The 23,535-nt window shown below is 35.6% G+C and overlaps 2 protein-coding genes across 4 annotated transcripts; both read left to right on the top strand.

The window, feature by feature from the left end:
* Nucleotides 1-1,225: 1,225 nt before the first annotated feature.
* Nucleotides 1,226-5,407, top strand: LOC109150417 (E3 ubiquitin-protein ligase RHF2A-like). Of its 3 annotated transcripts, none has more exons than XM_019298335.1 (9): nt 1,226-1,501; nt 2,104-2,244; nt 2,369-2,415; nt 3,558-3,620; nt 3,738-3,846; nt 3,953-4,308; nt 4,390-4,494; nt 4,607-4,963; nt 5,117-5,407. In XM_019298335.1, the coding sequence occupies exons 2-8, from the start codon at nt 2,113-2,115 to the stop codon at nt 4,896-4,898; spliced, it is 1,104 nt and encodes a 367-aa protein (XP_019153880.1). In that variant the 5' UTR covers nt 1,226-1,501; nt 2,104-2,112; the 3' UTR covers nt 4,899-4,963; nt 5,117-5,407. The 3 variants fall into 3 exon arrangements, with proteins under 3 accessions (XP_019153880.1, XP_019153873.1, XP_019153885.1); XM_019298328.1 differs by having other exon boundaries at nt 4,387-4,494; XM_019298340.1 differs by lacking the exon at nt 4,390-4,494.
* Nucleotides 5,408-19,146: 13,739 nt separating this feature from the next.
* LOC109150392 (fasciclin-like arabinogalactan protein 15) lies at nt 19,147-23,194 on the top strand. Its single transcript, XM_019298303.1, has 3 exons — nt 19,147-20,689; nt 22,687-22,806; nt 22,905-23,194. The coding sequence occupies exons 1-2, from the start codon at nt 19,366-19,368 to the stop codon at nt 22,743-22,745; spliced, it is 1,383 nt and encodes a 460-aa protein (XP_019153848.1). The 5' UTR covers nt 19,147-19,365; the 3' UTR covers nt 22,746-22,806; nt 22,905-23,194.
* The last annotated feature ends 341 nt before the right edge of the window (nt 23,195-23,535 follow it).

The raw sequence follows: 23,535 nt of genomic DNA, 5'->3' as shown, positions 1-23,535 counted from the left end.
ATATGTGTGTGTGTGTGTGTGTGTGTGTGTGTGTGTGTGTGTGTGTGTGTGTGTGTGTGCGTGCTCCTAACTTTTTAACTTATTTTTTTCTTTATTAATTTAAAATAATAATACCTTCCATCATTCATTAATCAAAATCCTAATGTTCTTTTATGTATTTTTAAACATTGCCCTTCACACTCAGAATTCTGAAATGCTGGTTAGTGATTTAATCATCAGTGATACTCACGAATGGAATATTGATTTGTTATCCATTCTTTTTGAAAGCCGGGACGTGGAACTCATAAAGAAAATTCCTATTGCATTTCATTTTGAGGACCAATGGTGTTGGAGGGGAGACTTACGTGGTGTATATTCTGTGAGTCAGGGATATCGTCTTTTAAGTGGTGAGTCGAACGGAGAAAGTCGATCTCGGGCTTGGCATGCAATATGGAAGTTGAAAATCCCTCCAAGTATACAAAACTTCATTTGGCGATGTCTGCATGGTACGCTGCCTACGTTATTTGCGTTGGCTGAAAGAAGAGTTGAGGACAGTGCATGAATGGCAGCAATATGGAATGGCTAGAATTAATGAAATTGTTTCGTATCCCAGTAACGGCGAGAACTCCATTGCTATTCCTACTAATTGTGTTGCGGTGTTCGTGGATGCCGCTGTCTTTCCCGATACTCAGCAAGCAAGTTTTGGTGTCGTCATTCAAGATAGTACGGGGAGCTACGTGGCAGCAAAAAATGGTCCTGTACGGTGCCTCAATGATGCACACTTAGCAGAGGCCCTTGCTATCAAGGAAGCAGTATCGTGGGTTATGGCCTGTGGCTATCATAAAGTGTCCATCAATACAGAATGTCAGGTAGTGTGTAATTTGCTAAACCATTCTACTACGGATTTTACTTTTGCGGGATGTGTTATTAAGGATTGCTGCAATCTCAAACGACACTTCGACTCAGTGTCTATTCTCTTTGTTCCAAGATGAGTGAACAAGCTTGCTCATGTTCTGGTTAGGACAACTCGTTCTAGTACTGGTTCTTCTATTTGATTGGATAGTGTTCCTTCCTGTATTGCTTCTATGATTTAATAAATTGTTGAATTTTCTTTTCAAAAAAAAAAATTAACAACTAATTAACTATTATTTTTCAGCTTTCAACTAACTTTTCATATTTTATCATTTTTTTTAAACAATGAGCGTTTTCCTAGGATTGTAATTCTATCATGTACTCCACGAGCTAAACGGGCATTTCCGCATTTGGATGTCGTCGATACAGAAACCTAATCGATTTCTATTTACGGAGTATATATCTATAATTCCTCTGCTTTTTTCAAGTTTCGCTCTGAAGTTTCTCTCTCAAAACGTTCTAGGGTTCCTCGATCAGGATTCGGGACCTTGTAGAACATTATTCAAGTTGCATTTTATCGGGGGAGGAATATTCAGAGCTAATACGTTCGGATTTCTTCGGTGATTCGTCTCATCCTTCTTGACCCTTCTATTTTGGGACATAAATCCAGGTAAAATAATTTTCTATACCAGGATAAAAATATATGCTCCGTGAGTATATATTTTTAAATGCAATCAAAATCCTGTTTGTATGGATCTTAACCTCATTGCAATCTCCATTACGATTATTTATTTATTATGGAGGATTAGTTTTTATCAATCAATTGCCTGGATTCGAAAAAAAAAAAAAAAAAAAAAAAAAAAAGAATTTTTGATAACTATCATGCCTCTCTATGTATCTGAGTATATTTCTACCAAACAAAATAAAATAAAATAAAAAAGAAGAAGAAGAAAGAAAGAAAGAAAGAAAGAAAGAATTGACCATGGTTGATTTATCTGAGTTGCAAAATTTAATTCTGTAAGGTTCAATTCATTTCTTTTATGTCACTGGAGAGTTAGGAATTTGATTATTGAATTCACAATTTATGGATTATAGGAAAATTAGGTGGTTATTGCTACCCAATTAATATAGCTGATTGAAAAGTCTTGACATTTCTAATGGAAATGTGTCCTAGCAAAAATGTATTATTTTCCCTTTTGTTGCTTTTCCAAAAAAAAAAAAAGATGGTGTTTCATGACACTTGAATTCTGTTCCTTGCTTTGTTTGCTCAAGGTTCCAAGAATGGAAGAGGTCAAGAAGGAGGAAAGTCATGCCACATCTGCAGCAGCTTTTGTGGAAGGGGGAATTCAGGATGCTTGTGATGATGCTTGCAGCATTTGCCTTGAGATATTCTCCGAGAGTGATCCTTCCACTGTAAATACTACTCACATCAATAGCTTCTGTGTTGCACTGACTTATATAAAACTATAAAAGTTGTCTGTGTTTTGTATTTTTGTCCATGTGGTTTCTAAAAGCATATAATTTATGTTCTCTGCAGGTTACTCATTGCAAGCACGAGTTTCACTTGCAGTGCATTTTGGAATGGTATGCAGTTTTACATTTGTTGTTCTTGGCATTTCAAATCCATACTCTTTACTTGAATTATCATTTAAGTTGGTGAGAGATGTTATGGACCGTTGATTGCATAACGGTTGTTAATACCTTAACAGTATGAAATGGAGGAAATGGTTGTTAAACACAAAGACAGAGAGGGAGAGAGAGTGTTGGAGAAGAGCAATATCACAAGAATTCCAAGCCATGCTTAAGAGGGGAAAGAGATGATTTTTTTGTATTTTGAGGTGTGTTTGGGATAGCAGTTGGAGCAGTCTGCTATCAAAAGGTTGTGTGAATTAATCGTGGTTGGAGTGATTTGAGTGGTTCATTAATTTGTTGTCCTAATCACAAAAAAATTTAAGGATAAGGGTCCAGTGGGAGCAATGGGATCAGAATGATCCAACTACTCTCCAAAATGCACCATTTGTAGTTTTGTTATATGATGTCTCTTGTTGCTTTATGAGGTTGTTTCAGTTTTGTCTTAATCTCTTTTAAGACTAGTCATTCTTTTATTTTTTTTAATGATCTCTTTAATCTAATTATCACATGAGTCAGCAATGTATTTCTTGCCATACTCACTTGTACCTAGAGGGTCAGTATTAGCACTGCCAATTACATTTGTATAGTATAGTTTCATTAAAACATGGTTGGATGAGAAGTGGGATATGGTCAGTCAAAATATTTTGGTTTATGGGCCATACATTGTGAAGGGTGATGCCTTTTCATTTGCTAATTTAAATGCACTAAAATCTCAGTTTAGTGGATTTAGACTTTCAAGTGTGGTCACTATAAATGCAAAATCATTGCATTAAGTGTAAAGAGAATTTTTGGCCTAAATCACCTATTGTTGGAAGGGAGAAAATGAGAGAGAGAATGGAGCATACTGATAGCTCTCATGGTGTGTTTCTTGTAATAAACATGGAATGCTCACCCACATATTATGGTGTTCAATGGAATACGTACATAAGTACATTATATTGAGGCAGTGGATCTTCATGCATATGATGAAACTATGTGAAATGTAATGACTTCTACCACATCCAATGGAAACATGTAGTGTCAATTGATGTCTTCTCTCGTAGCTTACAAGGAAATGTAACTAAAATTCTAATGATTACAATTTTTTTGAATAGGTGTCAAAGGAGTTCTAATTGTCCAATGTGCTGGCAACAGATTAGTCTGAAAGATCCAGAAAGGTTCTTTGCTGGTTCTTTTCACCTTTTCATTTTTATCATTAGAATATCCTTCTTCTTATTCAGTTATTTTTGTCTTTTCTGTTTGTAATTACTTACCTGCTTTGGATGGTATGACAGCCAAGAATTGCTTGAGGCTGTGGAACATGAAAGGCGTTTAAAACTTAATCCTACAAGAAGTGCAGCAATAATTCGCCATCCTACTCTGGGAGACATTGAATTGCCACATGTAGATTACCCATCTGATTTGAATTCGATATTCTTTTAATTGCGCCATCATCTGAAGCATCTTGTTAAAGTCTTAATGCTGTCTCACCTTTGTTATTGTAATGCAGTTACCAGTGGGCTTAAGCGATACTGAACTTGAAGAACGCATCATCCAGCATTTGGCTGCTGCTGCAATGGAAAGAGCTCACCGCAATTCTAGGAGGGAGCGATCTAGAAGCCGTCCATCCTCTGATGAGCGTTCACAGCGTTTTGTGTTTTCTACACAACCTAGTGCATCTCGTCGTGTTAGGCCTGTTTCTGCTTCCCAAGTCCCTGTTGGAGCAGTTTCAGAATCATCCTTGAACAATGAAACTCCTCAAGTTTCATCCCTCAATTCTTCTGTTAATAGCAGTCATACTGTTAGCTCATCCCCTGCATCCATACCCATGCTAAACAATTCTCAAGGAATCTCTGTTGATAGTAGGTAGTGGCAAGCTTTTGTTCATTGGTCATAGAATATTTGAAAAATTGCTTTGTCTGATTTCTTTTTATATACTCTTAGAAGCTCTTCTGGCCAGTCTTCCATGACAAATCAAGAGAATGCAGGTCCATCTGATTTGCAGTCAATTTCGGATACTTTGAGATCTCAATTTAGTTCAATGTCGATGAAGTATGAGTTATATTGGAGCTCTTTTTTTCCCCTCTTGATTATTCTTCTTTATATTACTCTTGTTGCCATTTGAATGTTTGAACAAAGTTAACATGTTTTTTTTTTTTTTAAGATACCGAGAATCATTTAACAAGACTAAAAGAGGTTGGAGGGAAAGGCTCTTTTCTCGAAGCACATCCTTTTCAGATATTGGTTCTGAAGTTAGGAGAGAGGTGAATGCCGGAATTGCTAGCATCATGGAATGCCTGGAAAGCCGAGAAAGTAACAGATCCCCCCATGCTCTGGTGGATACTAATTCTGTGGGTTCTTCAATTAGCGAGTGCAACAACCATGTTAACATGAGTGCTCAGAGTGAGACACCATCAAATAACAACTCTGGTGCTTTGGCCACAAGGTTGCTCTGAAATTAAGTCTTAGCAATTATATAATCAGTTGGCTGACATTTCTTCCCAGCATTTCATCTTTGAAGGTGAGTGTTATATAATTGGTAACAAGACATGCTTTCCTTTGTATATAAATCCATCTTATAGGTTAGAATAGCGCAATGTAGCCTTGAGGGCTAAATATTTTCATCATACATATGCTCTTATGTGATCTTGTTCTTGTAATTGTTAACTTGCAGGTCATGCCGAGGACAAACACTGCTTTCGTTTTTTCTGGCAAAATTGCTGGAGTAAGAGGAAGAGAGGGTAGAGGGGGAAGAGGAAGAGTGGCATCCTCTGAAACATACAAATATGTGGTCTTCATAACTATCAATGATGATGATTACACAATTTCACACTTATTCACCTATATACTGGTAAACATCATTTTTGTATTTGGGTTAATTTGTACTTTTGGTTTATGTAAGATGGACAAAAATGATGGAATTAGCCTCTATTGCATGGTGGGTCAATATTTCTTCTAATAACTGAAAATAATCATGCGTGTCTTTTGGCATTGGTAATCATAACAAATATCCCTTGGAGGGATTAATTTAATTATTCTTATTGAATTAAGCAACTTTTACTAACCTAATCACGTTACACCTATTAGGTAAACATTAACAAGTTAGAGGCAAATTATACTGTAAATCATGGTCCATATGTAATAAATTAAAAATAAATTTACAGTGTACTAGCAATAAATAATATAACTTCAGTATATTAAAAATGAATATAATAAGAGTGCACATGGAGGACAAAATGGTAAATTCATTCATTCAGTGCAGAGATGGAATGTTGTGAATGACAAGAAAGGCGTATTTGCATTTGGCGAGATGTCGTTTGAGACATTGTATGTGGTGTTGTGAGTTAAAAGCATTTTCTCGCTCACGCGCCTTACGCGAGGTGACAATGATGGTGGGGTTTGTTCCCTTAGCGTAGAAACACCGGCAGTGGATTTATAGTTCAATAGTCCGACAGCGACAGCTAGCCAATTGGGCTTGCCTAGACGCATGCTTTTTACTAGTTTTTGGCCGCTTCCTAATTCCATCGCTAATTCAATCCCTCAATCCATTGGGAGAGCACCCAATTTTATAAGATTGCAGCCTAATTTTGAGTTTAAAGTTACTCATCACCGACATTTTGTGTAAATTGTCCTCATAAGTATTGAAATACTCTCATCTTCCCCAGGTCCCTTGACGGGTGAGAATTGCTTAATTTAGTTTTTGACTTTGAAAATGACTAATTTGATCTTTTAATTCTAAAAATCAACTCAATTTGGTCATTCTTTACAAAATTCGTCAAAAGATTATTAAATTGAAAGGTAAAATGGTCAATCCACTATGTTTCACCACATTTCTTAGTATTTACTTTCTCTTCCCATGCGCCATTAGTAGGGCTAAGCAAAATCCGAAAAAATCGAGAAACCCGACCGAACCGCTACCCGACCAAACATAACCGAACTGAACCGCTACCCGATTTCTTAAAACCGAACCGTCATTTAAAACGACGTCGGTTTATGGCATTCGGGTAGTGGGGCCAAAAAATCAACCCGATCCGTCCGAATATCCGATTAAAAATAGGGTTACGTATGTAGAGTGCAATACGACGTCATTTAGTCTTAGTGTGTGTGTGTATATATATATATATATATATATATATATATATGTTGATACGCAGAAGTCTTCAGTTCTCTTCTCATTTGCGCAGTCAGTCTCTTCTCTTAGGGTTTCCAGATGAGACCTTCTCTTCTCTGAGTTCTCTCTATGCGCAGTCGCACCTTGCGATTTTAGTCCTCACTCCTCAGTTCTCTCTTCTCTCTTCTCTACTAGACAAAGACTACTTCTTTGTAGTCTCTACTCTCCTTCTCCGGTTGGTTCTAGTCTGTACTTCTGTTCTAGTCTTCTAGAGTTCTAGACGACGAAACATTGAGTGGTGGTCACTGGTGGAAGCCTTGAGGCCCTGACTGGTGTAGTGGTGTTGTGGTGGACCGTGGACTAGTGGTGTCGTCGACTTCCAGTATACATAATCCCTCGTTCTCCGGGGTATACCCTATTTTTATATATTTGCAGTTCTTAAATTTATTGTGATATATTATGTGGTCTCTGTGATATTCTAGTGGAAGCACTGACTTTTTTACTGCAAAATGCAAACCCTAGTTTTGTAAAAGTTATTTGTTAAATTTATTGACATATTACTCTGAGTATATTGCGAATTTGTGATCTATTTTGTGTCTCTGACTCTCTGTGATATTGTGGTGGAAGCACTGACTTTTTATTAAAACCATAGTGTTATAAAATTGATTTCAGAATGTGTGAATGTGTGACATGTTCTGTGACATTCTGGTGGAAGCACTGACTGTGATAAATTTGATTTGTTATAATGTTATGTCCCTTAAAGGCTTAAATTGGTGGAAGCCCCATAGAAATCCTTTTAATGATGTTGATGAAATGAGTTGTATATATATTATAACAGTCTCTGGTTCATCTGGATATTTAAAATATATCCCTGAATCTGGATTTCTTTGTATTGCCTGTTTATGGATGTATGCCCTTAATTGTATTTGTATATTTGTATATTTAATTACGCATTCCTGTAAAATGATGACACAAAATGTGTCTGATTCTGGAATTATTAAATGCTTTCATCAGTTTCATGCACTGCTGTCTCATCTTGAATGTGAATCCTACTTTGTGTACTGATAATTAACCATTTTTTAGATGGAAAATATCAGTATGCCTGGGAGTCAACCTCCCAACTCTTCAACAAAGGGAAATACAGGGTTGGAAGCCCAAACTGTTGAGCAAAATAATCAACAGAATGTGCAACCTCCTGCAGTTCCTGATAAGAAGAGAAAACAGGTTGATTCCAGATCTAAAGTATGAGATCATTTTGAGAAAATAAAAGACAGTACTGGTGTTACTGTGAAAGGAAAGTGTATTTATTGTGCAAAAGTATATCACTGTGAGAGTAAAAAACATGGTACATCTTCCTTGAGAAACCACATGATGAGTTGTATGTAGAACCCTCATTCCAAGGATACTAGGCAGTCCCTTTTAACATTTCAAGTTGTTACATCTTCTGATTTATCTCAACCTTCTGTGGGAGAAATAGGGACATGGGTATTTAATCAAGAATCAATTAGCAGGGCCTTGGTTGAAATGATAATCATAGATGAACTGCCCTTTAGATTTATGGAGGGAATAGGCTTCAGGAGGTTCATTGCTATTGCTTGCCCTAGGTTTATAGATCCATCTAGATGGACTATAAGTAGGGACATCCTAGTGGTCTATGAAGAAGAGAGACTGAAATTGAAGGCATTCTTAAGGGGAAGCGGGGAAGCAGTCATAGAGTTAGTATTACCACTGACTCATGGACATCCATCCAAAGGATTAACTACATGGTAGTTACTGCCCATTTCATTGATTCTGAGTAGAAGCTCCATAAAAAAATCTTGGCATTTGTCCCTGTTACCTCTCATAAAGGTGAATATACTTGGCTTAGGAATGTTTTGAGTGGGGCCTCATCCAATGACACTGCAATGGGGTTTCTAAAGACTAAAATTGTGTCTTTGGGAGCATCTACTGTGAGGGCAAAGTATATTCACATGAGATGTATTGCCCATATCTTGAACTTGGTAGTGCAAGATGGTCTGAAATACTCTGATAGTTCTGTCAAGAAGGTCAGGGAGGTGGTTAGATACGTTAGAAATTCTCCTACTAGGCTTAAGAAATTCAGGGATTTGGCTGATTTGTTGAGTATTGAACAAAGGTCTTCTTTATGTTTAGATATTCTAACCAAATGGAACTCTACCTATTTGATGTTGCAATCTGCATTGAGTTACCAGAAAGTGTTTGAATCTTTGGAATCTGATTATTCATTCAAGTCTGACTTGGGGAATTCTATTCCTAATTTTATGGACTGGGAATCAGTTGGTGGTTTGGTAAAGATATTAAAATGTTTTTATGAAATGACAATCAGAATTTCTGGTTCTTTGTATGTCACATCTAACACATTTTTCACTGTGATTTATGATTTGTACTGCCTATTGAAGGGCATGATGGAAGCTGATGGGACAGTGAGTGTTATGGGGAAAAATATAAAGGAAAAATTTGAGAAGTATTGGGGTGATGTAGATAAAATGAATCTAATGATTTTCTTTGCAAACATTCTAGACTCCATGGATAAATTGGAGTATATGCCTACTCAACTTAATCATATGTAACCTTCAAAAAAAACTTAATCATATGTATGTTGAGGAAAAGGGTAAACCATACTATGAAAAAGTACTTGCTGGTTTGACTGAGTTATTTGATGATTATTCTGTCAGTTCTGGTGTCCCTTCTGTTCCTGCTTCTAGTTAGTCTTCATCTGTCTCTGTTGGTAGTGATTCCTCTGTATCTGCACATGCCTTTGTTGGTATGCCACAACATTTACTCAAGTCCCAAATTAAAAAACAAAGATTGGAGTCTGGTGGTAAGAAAAAAACTGAGTTGGATATATACTTGAGTGAGGTAGTAGTTGAAGAAGAAGACTCTTTTGATATACTTTAGATGGTGGAAGATTAACTCTGTTAGGTTTCCTATACTGTCTAAGCTTGCTAGGGATGTCCTAGCCATCCCAATCTCAATTGTTGCCTCTGAATCTGCCTTCAGTACATCTGGGAGAGTATTGGATCCTTTTAGGAGTTCATTAACTCCAAAAATTGTGGAAGCTTTGATGTGTACACATGATTGGCTTAGACAGCAAAATATTCCTTTATGTATTGAGGAGAACCTGGAAGAGTTGGAGAAGTTTGAAAAAGGTAAAAAAGTTTACACTACATTTCCTTGACTTTTTTTTCACATTTTACAAATTACATTATTATTTCTAAATTCTAATTATTTGAAAATCGCTTATTTTGCAGAGTTAAGTGGTGAAGGTGGAAGTGAGAGATCTCTTGGTTCTACACTGGCTATGATTCCTGTAATGTTATGCTTTACATTACTCATTTACTCAATTATTTGTGTCTGATTTATTGCAATATATACACTATTTGACTCAATTGCAATCTAATCTCTCACTTGGTATTTTTTGAGGGCCATGGTAACTGATTTTATTAAGTTGCTGGCTTAAATGCTTGATGCCTTGATCATTTGTTTGCATTGGACCTCTGTGAGTATGAATGTATGATAATGGTAAGGTTGCATAAATTTACTGGCTTGTGAAGGCTTGGTAACTTTTTCTAAGTTGCAGCCTCAAGTCCCTTGTGCATCTGCTATTCTGGTAAATGGTAATCTGGATGGTAATGTTTCTATTTTACTATGTTTGTCCATCTGTCCCTTTTCCATGGCAATGATGAAGCTTCCACATTTAATCTGAAAAGGATTAAGTTGATAAGTTGCTCTAAACTTATTGTTTATTGTAGCAATTTGCCCTTAATCCAAAACTGATATGGAAAAATGCTTACTGAGCCAACTATATAAATATATATTAATCCATTTTCTGTGTTTAATTTAGAATTCTAATGCAAACATGCAGTAATGCTTGCTTATGTGCTAATTCTTTTCACTAACTTGTTACTTGTCACAATTCACAGGAAGAAGAGTAACTGACTGACTTAACTGATTTGCATGTAAAGTGTGAAAGAATTAAATCTCTATCTTGCTGAATGCTGATATGCTTGACTGCTTGACACTTCACTGTTGTAGTGTTGTGTATTTTGTAAATCTATAATAGAATAATGACTAATCTGTATTTTGTATAATCCATCCTTTTGCTGATAGACTACTTAGTAATACTAATTACTAAGTTAGTATTACAATATTAGTCTATTAGAAATTTACAGGCTTAGAGCTTTAGAGTTTAGACTATCAGTTATTACTTATTAATTGCTATTTTACTTTTAGTTTTGCACTTTTATTTTCCCAATTAATGAACTTTTTAGGTTTATTTTTTTATTTTCGTTTTTTTTAAAACCGACTTATAGTCCGATTTCCGACCGATCCGATTAGCATAAGAACCGAACAGATAAATATCATTAATACAACGAGTAGGGTATTCAGAACATCAATCCGATATCCGTTCGAATTTGCCCATCAGCCATCCGATCCGATCCGAAACGTCTGCTGCACAGCCCTAGCCATTAGAGCATCCACACCAGGAGAGCAAGTGGGGAGAATGCATTACTTTTGCAAAGATGGGGAGAATGGCAGCATGGTGGGACCCAGCAAAAAAGAACCAAACGTGACTAAGGATGGCAATGGGGCGGGGCGGGGCGGGGCGGGGCGGGGGATATATCCCCCGTCCCCGCCCCCGCAATCCCACCCCACTCCCCATACCCACACCCGCACCCGCGCGGGTAATGAAATTCCTTCCCATACCCGCCCCGTGGGTATTTTGCGGGTGCGGGAAATACCCATGGAGATTTTGCATGTAACCTTAGTCTCATTAATAATATGAAACTTACATCTAATAAAAATTTTATTAGTGCAATTTATAATATTAGTGCATCAAAGTCTTCACCAAATAACTACCAACTTGAATATTACATTTGCTTCCAACTTCAACATTAGTGTATAAAATCTTAGCCACTAGCACCAAAAAATAATTAGAAGCTGTAATATTAGTGAGTTAGGACCTTCCCTTACTACCCAAAAATCTATATAATACTTCAAGTTTAATGCTTCAAATCTTCATGAATTATATTAGTGCTTCAAATCCTCGACTTAGTACAAAAAAGTAGTTATAGACTTCAACACTAGTTTGATATTGACATTGACATAAATATAATAACACAATATATATATATATATATATATATATATATATATATATATATATATATATATATATATATATATATATATATATGTGTGTGTGTGGGGGCGGGGGCGGATGCGGGGATACCTCTCCGCACACCCGCCCCCATACCCGCGGGTATTTTATTATCCATGGGGGCTGGGATGCAGGTAACCCGTTGGGTGCGGGTAGAATTGTCATCCCTAAATGTGACAGCCAATCGTGGTTGACACGAGTGTACCCCCGTTGGGCGCGTCACATCGGCGCGCGCCTGACTATCATTATTATTATTATTATTATTATTATTATTATTATTATTATTATTATTATTATTATTATATATATATATATATATATATATATATATATATATATATATTTACATTCAGGTAAAAACACATCTTAAAATACAAACCTGTGGACAATTTGACGCCGTTGGATGTTGGTATTGGACGGTCCTGATTTTTTCCTCCTACGCGCTGTGTGCATGTAAGTATGTTAATGTGTGCACGAGCTTTGATGGATGGCTGTGATTTTTCCTCCTACGCGCTGTGTGCATGTGAGTATGTTAATGTGTGCACGTGCTAATCCCAGAAATTATTGGCAGTGCGCCCTGTGTGCATGTAAGTATGTTAATGTGTGCACGAGCTCAAGTTTGTATTTTAAGGAGCGTTTGTATTTTAAGGGGGTTTGTATTTGAATGCAACCATATATATATATATATATATATATATATATATATATATATATATACTTTAAAATCAGTTTTGTTTTATTTTTTTTTTCTCTCCCCTCCCACGTTCTCTTTCCTAATCAATCTTACATTCTCCCCAACTGATAATGTTACTCTTACCAAATTTGAAGGAAGATTAGTAGTCCAAATAGTATTTTCAAGGCTGGACCTAACCGGAGAAATGGCGGCAGTGTTAGCAGTAGCGCAACGCCGTATACTACGCCAACTTGGCTAAATGTGCAAAAATCGTGTATGCATTCTTCAAGGACAGAGGCAAAAAAAAAAAAAAAAAAAAAAAAAAAAACGGTGTCCAGCTGAAGAAATCCATACATTGAGCCGTACTATAACTCCACCAACTACTTCGACGAGTACATGTGGAGTGCCACTTGGTTATACTATGCTACTAGGAAATGCAGGCTTGGTAGCTGCACTGGTGTCCCTCACCAGCAGTGGCCGGTCTGGAGTCAACAAGAACACAATATTCTCAAACATTTCATCGTTTTACCTTGCGACTCGACCCATGCCTCCGCCGTGGAAATCCTGAATAGTGTAGCTAAGTTAAACTAGCATTTTTGTGTACAAAAATGATGTGGTTGTGACATAATGAAACAATAGAACATACATTTCTTCATCAAAAAAACAATTTTTCAAATTTGTAGCTATATATATATATGCCTCTCTGGTTCAACAAACACGTGAAGTGCGCAAGGTTTCTAACAACTTTACTTAGATCCCCTGCAAGGTTTTCAGACGTCATACACAACCCCTCTTTATCCACCAACATCATCAAAATAGCAGGTAATTAGCACATTTTAGGTGTGGTATGTTGGGATTGTCAGATTTTGATGTGAGGCGAGAAAAAGAACATATACCGCTGCTGCACCATGATGCCATATTGTTTGCTCGATATATGAAACATCAATGTTCTCTGTCTTTGAATTAGGATAGATTCAAGAGACAACGACGGAGAAAGGGGTTGAAGCACATTGAATTGATCATTTTATCCTTCAATTTAACAATTTTTTGACCAATTTTGCAACGAAGGACCAAATTGAGTTGATTTTTAAAGTCATAGGACTAAATTATGTCATTTTCAAAGTCAAGGACTAAATTAAACAATACTTAATAGTCGATGGACCAAAATGGGTATTAACTCATTTATTTATAATTGAAACTTTATATCTTTTTTTTTTCCTTTTTTTTAAACGTAAATTATATACTTCTAAAAATAATATTTAAAATCACTAATTTTATTTTTATTTGTGGAAATTTAACTCTCTCATCCTAATCTTAACAGTGCAAGTTAGGCTTTGTCACACCTCAAGAATGTAATAATTATGGACCATGTTATGTACGATATGTGATATTTATATTAGTAGCCTTTTTTTTTTTTTTTTTGAAGTGGTTTAGTTATTATTTAGGTTTTATGTCACTCAAAGTCCCCAAAATAGCAAAAGGAAACAAATAATTAATGGTTTATTATTAGGGAAGGAGGTTATGAATTATGATCATTATTAGGTTGAAGAGCACTTTGAGAAAAACTCCAAAAATCCACACTTAGCAGTTAGCACTCCAATAATTATAATTATATTTAGCACGGCTAATTTACGTACTTCTATCTTCTTTGGATCTTAGTAATATTTGGATCATGATTTCAATAAGTGGTAGGTTAAACTTTGTTAAATTTAGAAATTAGAATGGCATTTAAAACATTCCTAACAAGAAAAATAAGCTACGCATTGATTAATTAGGTTAAAATGATAATGGTTGTTTGGTAACATAATTAGCTTATCAATTAATTTTAGCTTATTTGATCACTATTAGCTGTTTGACTTGATTAAACAATCAATATGAGTATTTTATTAATTAGCTTTTTGTAACAGTTTATTTTTCCAAAATGCTAAAATTCAAAAAACTGCTCAAAGCAGTTTTCTCGATCAGTTTTTGAGAAAATAATTTTGTATATAATCAGCTATCAGTTAACAGGTAATTTACAAAACACTTTCCTACAATTAGCTAATGCTATCAACTAGTCAAACTCACTAACTCAATCAACAAACAACTATTTACCAAACACCCTCAATATTTGCTTGAGATAATTAGTACAACGGTTATTACAGTGGTGTGATTTTTATTTTATTTTTTTGAAGGGAAAATGAGAACTTTTATTATAATAAGTGTTCAATACAAGGTGTAATCAAAGATAACCAACATAGCGGACCAGATTGGGAACGAGTAGCTGAGTGCATGAGCAAACTTGTTTGGCACCGATTCAAAGTGTCGTTGAAGAGTTCGGCACTCACTTAAAACACAACCAGCGTATGAGAGATCATGTGCCATGCCATCGAACCACTTGCATCCATTTGGCAATATGAAAAGATAATTAAATTTCTATCCCCTCGTTCCTTAGCCGAGGACAATGCTTCTTTCACAGCGATAGCTTCGGCAAAAAAAAAAAAAAAAAACATCATTCAGAGAACGAACAAAATCATTCTTTAATTCTTTAATTATCAATGTTGCAAAAATCGCGCACCTAGGCGGGCATTTAGGCTACCGATTAGCTATTTTTCTGTGTTTTTTTTTAATGTGTTATTTCGCTCAAACCGATGCCGTTTTGAGTGAAATAAACTTAAATTGTTCAAATTGGTCGCAACTCGCAACTCAAAAAAATGTAATAAAAAAATTAAAATCAGGTACTCTAATATATACAATTTACAACTATTGGATGTTTTAATATTTTAGTACTAACTATTAAAGTATTAAATAGTTTATAATTACCAAGTCTTAAATAAATTTTTTTAAAAAAAATCGGCGCCTGGAACACCTAGCAATTTTTACAACCTTGTCAATTATACACAATGTGTGTGTGTGTATATATTTTTAATGATTTTGTGACACTTCTTGTAATTCATCATGAATATAATGAGGTAGACTTTCAATTATTCTCAATATCAGATCTGAAAACTGGCAACTACTTGCAAGTCATCGAAATATGATACTCTAAAATTGCATTTTTCTATTAGTGTTTAAAAGAAGAATGAAGATACGAAAATTTATTGTGTTTAATTGGAGGAATATAGCAATCGAAGTCAAATAGCAGATGAGGTTTCACTTCATGATCTTGATCTCCTCCCCCATATGGTTCAAAAGTCATTGGTAGAAAACGATATGACATCAGACCATGAACCCGACATTATTCCATTATTTTATAACTAATGGAGAATTACCATATTCGTATGACGTGTCTCTTATTTCGTAATCCAATTTATTAACAAAAAATAATTGTATTTATTATTATTATTATTACTCCATATGAAAATATACTATAGAGAACTAGAGAAGGATGCACCAACCAAAACAGTGAAAAACTAACTACCAAATAAAAAATTTAAAATACTAATTTGGCCCTATTATGTGGCATGTAACATGTCAATATGTCATTACTAATTGAAAAATAATAATTTGGCCCTATAATTATACTAATAACTCAGGTTTTCTGACTTTGCTATCCAATATCATAAATTTCATGAATTCGCCCCTAGACTTATGAGGAGATAAATCGAGTTAATATAGTTTCAAAATTTAACATTGAATTGTACACTTCTGAGCACAATGTACTCAACCCAACCTCAAATTCTCGATGTTGGTTGCAGGAATAGAACCCGCAAATGTACTATTTAGAGTATGACTTAATTAAAAGTACCAAATTTGGTGAGAAAATAAATTTTAATGCAAAAACAGAAAAGGTATTACCTTATTCTTAAAAAGCAAGCAAACACACATTGAGAATTTTCTTATATAAAATCTGACAGTAATATAAAATAATTAAAATGTCAACTATTATAAATATAAAATGATGATGGTAATATTTTAGTAAATAAATTTATAATTTTGCTTTTACAATAAACGAAAGAAAAAAATAATATATTTTCTTATGAACTTACCTCTTAATATTTACATCTTGATGTGACAATAAAATTGACTCATTCAATTAGAGGTTAAATATAATATGTTAATATATTTATTAATCAAATATTTAAAAAATCTATTTATTAGTGTCACTTGAAGTAAATTTAGGAGGGGGCTCAATATTGGAAAAGATAATGCTAGGAATTCTTACCATTACCATTGATTATTAGTTACTCTATGATGTGTAATTATATTTATTAGATATTTAAAAACTTTATTAATGAATAGTGAGGTAATCTAATTTATCAGTAATCTATGAAAATACATAATTTTTATTTTTTAATCCATAAATGATAATTATATAGTGGGAAGCATTTTTCATTTTTTCGTTATGAAATTACTATTACAATTTTTATTTTTAATAATCCACATTTGTACCATTTGTATTATTTACTATATATTGAGAGATTTATAATGAGAAATTAAAAAATAAAAATAAAAAGTGGCTAAAAATGGTGTGTCTTATTAATGCAAAAAAGGGAGCGGCAAGAAGCAAAGCCACCCCCACAAATTCTTCCCTCCATTCTCAAATCTCCACATTGCTGCTCTGCTTGTAGCCGTGTGGTCCCCACTTACAGCCTGTCACAATTATTTTTATTATTCTTTATTTTTGTGAAACATACTAATGTACTATACGAGCAGTATTATTTTTTGTTTTTGCAAATAATACGAGCAATTTTGTTATGTCTTACTCAAAATACTTTATTCGATAAATTTTGTGAGAAAGTTATTTTACATGTAATCAGTTAACAGATAATTTACCAAGCATCTTTATACAATCAACTAATGCTATCAACTAGTCAAACTCACTAACTCAATCAACTAACATCTAAATACCCCCTTAATATTTATGTGAATATCAACTTTAGTTTTATAAACTGTTTTTTATTTACAAGAAAAAATTGTATTCACTATTTGAAAATGCGTTTTAAATGAAATTTACATTGTAAAAGATCACAATGTGATTAAATGACAGTATGACACTAACTAACTGACTCGATAAAATGCTAATAAACTAATTATTTTTTCTAATTATATGAAGAATATGAAATGCTTTTCTTTCAATAATTAACTGCAACCATAAGAACACTTCATTATATTTCTCCAAATAATAAGGTTTAAAAGTATTTTATGGATCCAAAAAATATTTCATAAATTAAATCTAACCCGACGGCCGACACCAACTAACGAAATAGGAGGCCTCTATGATGACAACATAATACAACAAAATTGGTCGATCTATTATTATGTAATAATAATAATTAAAACAAAAAGAACTATGTACGTAGTATAATATACTTTATCCTTGTTATTAACAGTTAAATTTTTTAATAAAATTGTATGTTATAATGTCGTGTGATTATAAGTTGTACTCCCTCTATATACCTATACCAAAACATAATATACAACTTCATAAAATTATAAGGAGTACTTCTCTTTATACACTCTTAACAAACATATAGTGTGACTCGTGTGAGACATTACCACCAAATTGATGACTATTTATTTAATAACTACAAAGTTACAAGCACGAAAAAAATGTTAAATCTATTAGTTTTTAATATAACTCAGTATTCTTAGTTTGAGTCGATCACCTTGCTAGTTTACAACAAAACATAATATACTAGAAAACAATGGTGCATTCAGTTTTTTTTTTTTTTTTTTTTAAATAGTTATATTATATAGGCTCTTAAATCTTAATATCTAAATTTTATTCCATGATGTGACGGACACTGATAAATTATTTTTTTTTTTTTTTATAAATGTCTATATCAAAATTTTGTGTATCAGAGAAAATTGAGAGTAAAAAATGACAATAAATATTAGGAAAAAGTGTCAAATTGGCCTCCTAAGTCAAGTGGATAGTGCAATTGGGTCCTCAAAATAAAAAAGTTTTATTCACGTTTCCTAAACCGGTAAAATTGTTCAATTAAGTCCAGTTTGACTTGTTTATCAGGTTAAATCCATACGGTGTGTGACATGTGTCTTTCTTATTTTATTTTTTTATTAAAAATTAAAAATATTATTTATTATAAATTAATTAAAATAATAATAATAATTAAAAAATTAAAAAAGAACAGCCACCGGCTGTCCGCGCCGGACAACCGGTGGCTGTCTTCTTTATTCACGGACAGCCGTGGCCGTCCGGCCACGACCGTCTAAGGAAGACGACCATGGCTGACGAAGGAAGACGGCCATGGCAGTCTTCTAGATCTGGACGAGGGCTACGGCCTTGGCCGCCGCCCTCGTTCCAGACGGAGGGGACTCGTCCAGATCAGTCCTCTCTGTCTGGAACGAGGGCGGCGACCAAGGCTGTCCGTGAAGAAGGGAGACAACCACCTGCTGTCCGGCGCTGACAGCCGGTGGCTGTTTTTTATTTTTTTAAAATAATTTTTTAATTATTATTATTTTTAATTAATTAATTTATTTATAATAAATAATATTTTTAATTTTTAATAAATAAAAAATATTTGTTTTAAAAAATAAAATAGGAAGGACACGTGTCAACACCATATTAATTTAACTTCATAAATAAGTCAAATTGAACTTAATTGAATAATTTTATCGATTTAAAGGACTTGAATGAAGCTTTTTTCACTTAGAAGTCCCAATTGCACTATCCACCTGACTTTGGGGTCAATTTGACACTTTTTTCTAAATATTATGGAGTAGTATTTTTCTTTTTTAAATAATGAAGGGTGAAGTAACCTCCAGAGTTCGTCATTTTGTGTTTCTTTTACCCAAAGTCCTGCAAACACTAGAACAAAAGAATACGACTTTCTGACTTCTCATTGCTTTATTATACCACCAAACAACACATCTCCTCTCTCTCCATTAACCCCCACTATTCTATACTCAAGAATCCAACGACACATTTTGTAGAGAGAGAGAGGGGAAGCAAGAGCGAAAACCATTTTCTAGAGAGAGAGAGAGAGGGCCAAAGTTTTCTGAAATCTACAAGCGGCCATGGATTCCCAGATCTATGGCCTCTGCAAAGTCTTCGCCTTTTTCGCTTTTTTCTTCTGCCTGGGTTTGACAGGTGCCACATTGCAAGAAAACCCGCCGGGGAAGCACTCCGGAGGGGCGCCGCAGATCAATTCCAACTCAGTGTTGGTGGCCCTTCTGGATTCTCACTACACGGAGCTGTCTGAGCTTGTGGAGAAGGCGCTGTTGCTGCAGACGCTCGAGGAGGCGGTTTCTCGCCACAATATCACCATTTTTGCGCCCAGGAATGAGGCTTTGGAGCGAGATTTGGACCCAGAGTTCAAGCGGTTCTTGCTGGAGCCCGGGAATCTCCGGTCGTTGCAGAATCTGCTGCTATTCCACATGATTCCCACTCGCATTGAGGCGAAACACTGGCCCGAGGAGTCACGGGGCGCGCAGAGTCATCCCAGTCTGTGCCGCGGCGCCGGCGATGAGAATCTCGCCGTGTCTCAGAGGAACGGGGAGAGAGAGGTGAGCGCCGCTAAGGTAGTTAGGGCCGACGACGTTGTCCGTCCCGACGGCATCATCCACGGGATAGAGCGCGTGCTGATTCCCCAGTCGGTGCAGGTGGATTTCAATACCCGCCGGAGCTTGCGCTCCATCTCCGCCGTGCTCCCCACCGGCGCCCCGGAGGTGGACCCCAGAACCCACCGACTCAAGAAGCCCTCCCCCGTCCCGGCAGGCGCCCCTCCAGTCCTACCCATTTACGACGCCATGGCCCCCGGCCCATCTCTCGCTCCGGCGCCCGCCCCGGGCCCCGGCGGACCCCACCACCACTTCGACGGCGAATCCCAGGTCAAGGACTTCATCCACACTCTCCTGCATTACGGCGGTTACAACGAATTGGCGGATATCTTGGTAAATTTAACCTCCTTAGCAACCGAAATGGGGAGATTAGTATCGGAAGGCTACGTGTTAACTGTTCTAGCCCCCAACGACGAAGCCATGGCGAAACTTACAACCGATCAACTGAGCGAGCCCGGCGCGCCGGAGCAGATAATGTACTATCATCTGATCCCGGAGTACCAAACGGAGGAGAGTATGTACAATGCCGTCCGGCGGTTTGGGAAAATCCGATATGATACTCTGAGATTGCCCCACAAGGTGGTGGCGGAGGAGGCCGATGGGTCGGTGAAATTCGGGCACGGAGAAGGGTCGGCTTATTTGTTCGACCCGGATATTTATACCGACGGCAGGATCTCCGTACAGGGGATTGACGGCGTTCTATTCCCGCCGGAGGCATCTCAGCCGCCGCCGCCTCCTAAGCCAACCACCGTTGCTAAAGTTGTTTCAAAGCCAAGAAGAGGTATGCTCCTTTAACCAATCACAATCCTTTATTTTTTCTTACTGCTTTAATTGATGTGATTTTATCCTTCTATTAATATTGTTTCCTTGAATTATTAAACCTTTATTTAATTGATGTTGATAGGTTTTAATTGCAATTGCCCAAACTTAGGAAACATGACTTTCTTGCCCACATGAATTTCTTGAGTATATATATGTGTCGGTTGGGTTAATTTTTTTGGTAACTATGAAAACCGCAATCATTATTCAATGGTGTGTATTGAATAAATAAGTCTTGTGACCTTAGTCAACAATGGGTCAGAAGTAAACTAGCACCGAGAATTAAGGTTGAAAAAATCGCTAGGTGCCCTCTAGGCGCCTAGATAGGCACCTAAAGCGCCTAGGTGGCCTAGACGGGCACCTAAAGCGCCTAAGTGACCGATCGCCTAGCGCTTAGGCACGATTTTTGCAACACTATCGAGAATTGACTTTAATTGAAGCCTTTCATAGGAATTCTTGCAAAATATGCTATAAATCTTGGGTGTTTTTTTCTACCATGTTGATACTTGATATTATATTAAATAAAATACTAAAATATTTGAACTTAAATACTTATGAATTTCATTGATTTTCACACAAAAATATGTTATGTAAATTTGATTTTTCTTGTAGTGCTATTCGCCGCCTATTTGACAATATTAGTAGCAATGCTAAAAATATTCGGTATCAAAAATAGAAAATAGTATAGTATATAATATTGTATCTGGTGTTACCTTCACCCGACTTTGAAGCGAATTATTATATTAGGTCTTGTAGAAGTTGGGAGTCATGGCCTTTAGCTTCTTTGTTTTAGGTGAATTCTTGAGCTTAGAATCTAAGTTATGCATCATACTTTTTCACACATGGATTTAAATTGAGTAAATTTTACACTGTCATGACTAATTTTAAATGAACTTATAGTCCAGAATTAAATTAAGAATTATGACATAGTTGATGGACTTAGGTGTTATGTAATGTTGTTGTATTGACAGAGTTGTAATGAAGGTTTGGCAGTGTGTTATTGTCACAGCTTGTACAGATGAATGGCTTACTTTAGCATTATTAAGTACAAAAAAGAAAGTTGACTGGCGGGTAAGCCATACCTAACACTAAGCTTCCTCCACACAAATCATTGTATAACCTACAATAGCAGGTGAAGAACAGCTTTTCTGTCGGTGTACAATGAAAGATGTGTTTGGTTTGTGACATTAGCTGATTGAGTTAACAAGATGAAATAAGCCTTCTCGATTATAAGTTCGACTCCCAACAGTTAGTCATATTAGTTTGAACCGATTAGTTATAGACAATCGATTTTAGTTTATTTTCTTCCTGTAATCCTTTGCTGGTTAGAGTCACAAGACAGGATTTATATAGTACACACTTTGGGTCTCCCTATAATCCTTTGCTAGCTAGAGTCACAAGACATGATTTACACAGTACACACCTCGGGTCTCCCTATGATCCTTTGTTGGCTAGAGTCACAAGACAGGATTTACACAGTACACACCTCGGGTCTCCCTATGATTCTTTGCTGACTAGAGTCACAAGACAGCATTTACACAGTATACACCTCGGGTCTCCCTATAATCCTTTGCTGGCTAGAGTCGCAAGGCAGGATTTACACAGTACAAAATTACAAATCCTCGAGTAGTGGTTGCGGGTTTCTCTTGTTATCGAAAAAAAGATGAAATAGGCAAAAGTTTTCCAGCACAGACCAGCTGTGATTCACACCACACCTTGCTGACTATGGATTCCTAACTTCCCCATCCAAACCAGCCTGTATATATATAGATAAATGCCTTTACCCTCTCATATTCCTTCCTTCCTCTCAATCTTCTACATGTTTGTTAACCTTTGACCTGTCACACTATAAAATATTTGCCATTCTTGCATAGTTGACATTACTTTGATTAAAGAAACCATAAACTTTGATCTGCATCTCCTTTTCGGTTCTCCAAACATTAACCCCGATTTATGCAGGGATGATGGAAGTTGCGTGCAGTGTTCTGGGATCGTTCGGTCTCCCTAGCTGTCGTTAAGGTTGTACACAACAAAGTTTCAAAAACTTTAAAGGATTGATACATGAGAATACAGAAAATGGTGAGTATTTGAGTAGTGTTTGTTCTTCAAAGAGTTGCAGACAAAAACAAAAAAAGTTTTCCAATCTTACAGTGATTTTATCTGTGGAAAAATGGCAGTTTTTAGGACAGTTGTGTTGATGAAGAGGGAGGGAAGAGCTTGCAGTGAAGTAGATGATGATCAGAGTCCTCTCCAAGAAGGGAGAAATTCCTTCTGCTATATTTTGTTGTTATATTATAATAATAATAATAATAATGATAAAAATAATGATAATAAACACTTGTAATTACATATCAATTTTTTTATTTGTATTTAAGTTTGTTTTTCGACCGACACTTTTGTATGAAAAAAATTATACCAAAAAAAAAAGATTTCTTTGAAGAATCTCATGATCAGGTTGTTCCTTGTCTCATTTGTGTACTTGCGTGACTTTTTTGACCTCATTATGCATTTTTTTTAATTTGTATTATTAATTATTAATTGTTGGTTTTTATAATCAATATTACTATTTTGGACACTGACTTTGTTTGTCCCACTGCTTTGGTTGTGTACCTATTTTGCCCCTGTTTTCTTTCAGTACTCTATTCCTTAAAAATTCTATTTCTTGTCAAACATAAATTATCTCATACAAATTCTTTGCTGAAAATGCCCTTTAAAGTTTAAATAAATACAAATTTAAAATAGTATAATATTTATTACTTATTTAATGTGATGAAATTAAAAATATACGGAGTATTATTTAATCATTGT

The sequence above is a fragment of the Ipomoea nil genome, unplaced genomic scaffold, assembly GCF_001879475.1.
Source record: "Ipomoea nil cultivar Tokyo-kokei standard unplaced genomic scaffold, Asagao_1.1 scaffold0268, whole genome shotgun sequence".
NCBI lineage: Eukaryota > Viridiplantae > Streptophyta > Magnoliopsida > Solanales > Convolvulaceae > Ipomoea > Ipomoea nil.
This window is presented reverse-complemented; position numbering and strand designations above follow the sequence as displayed.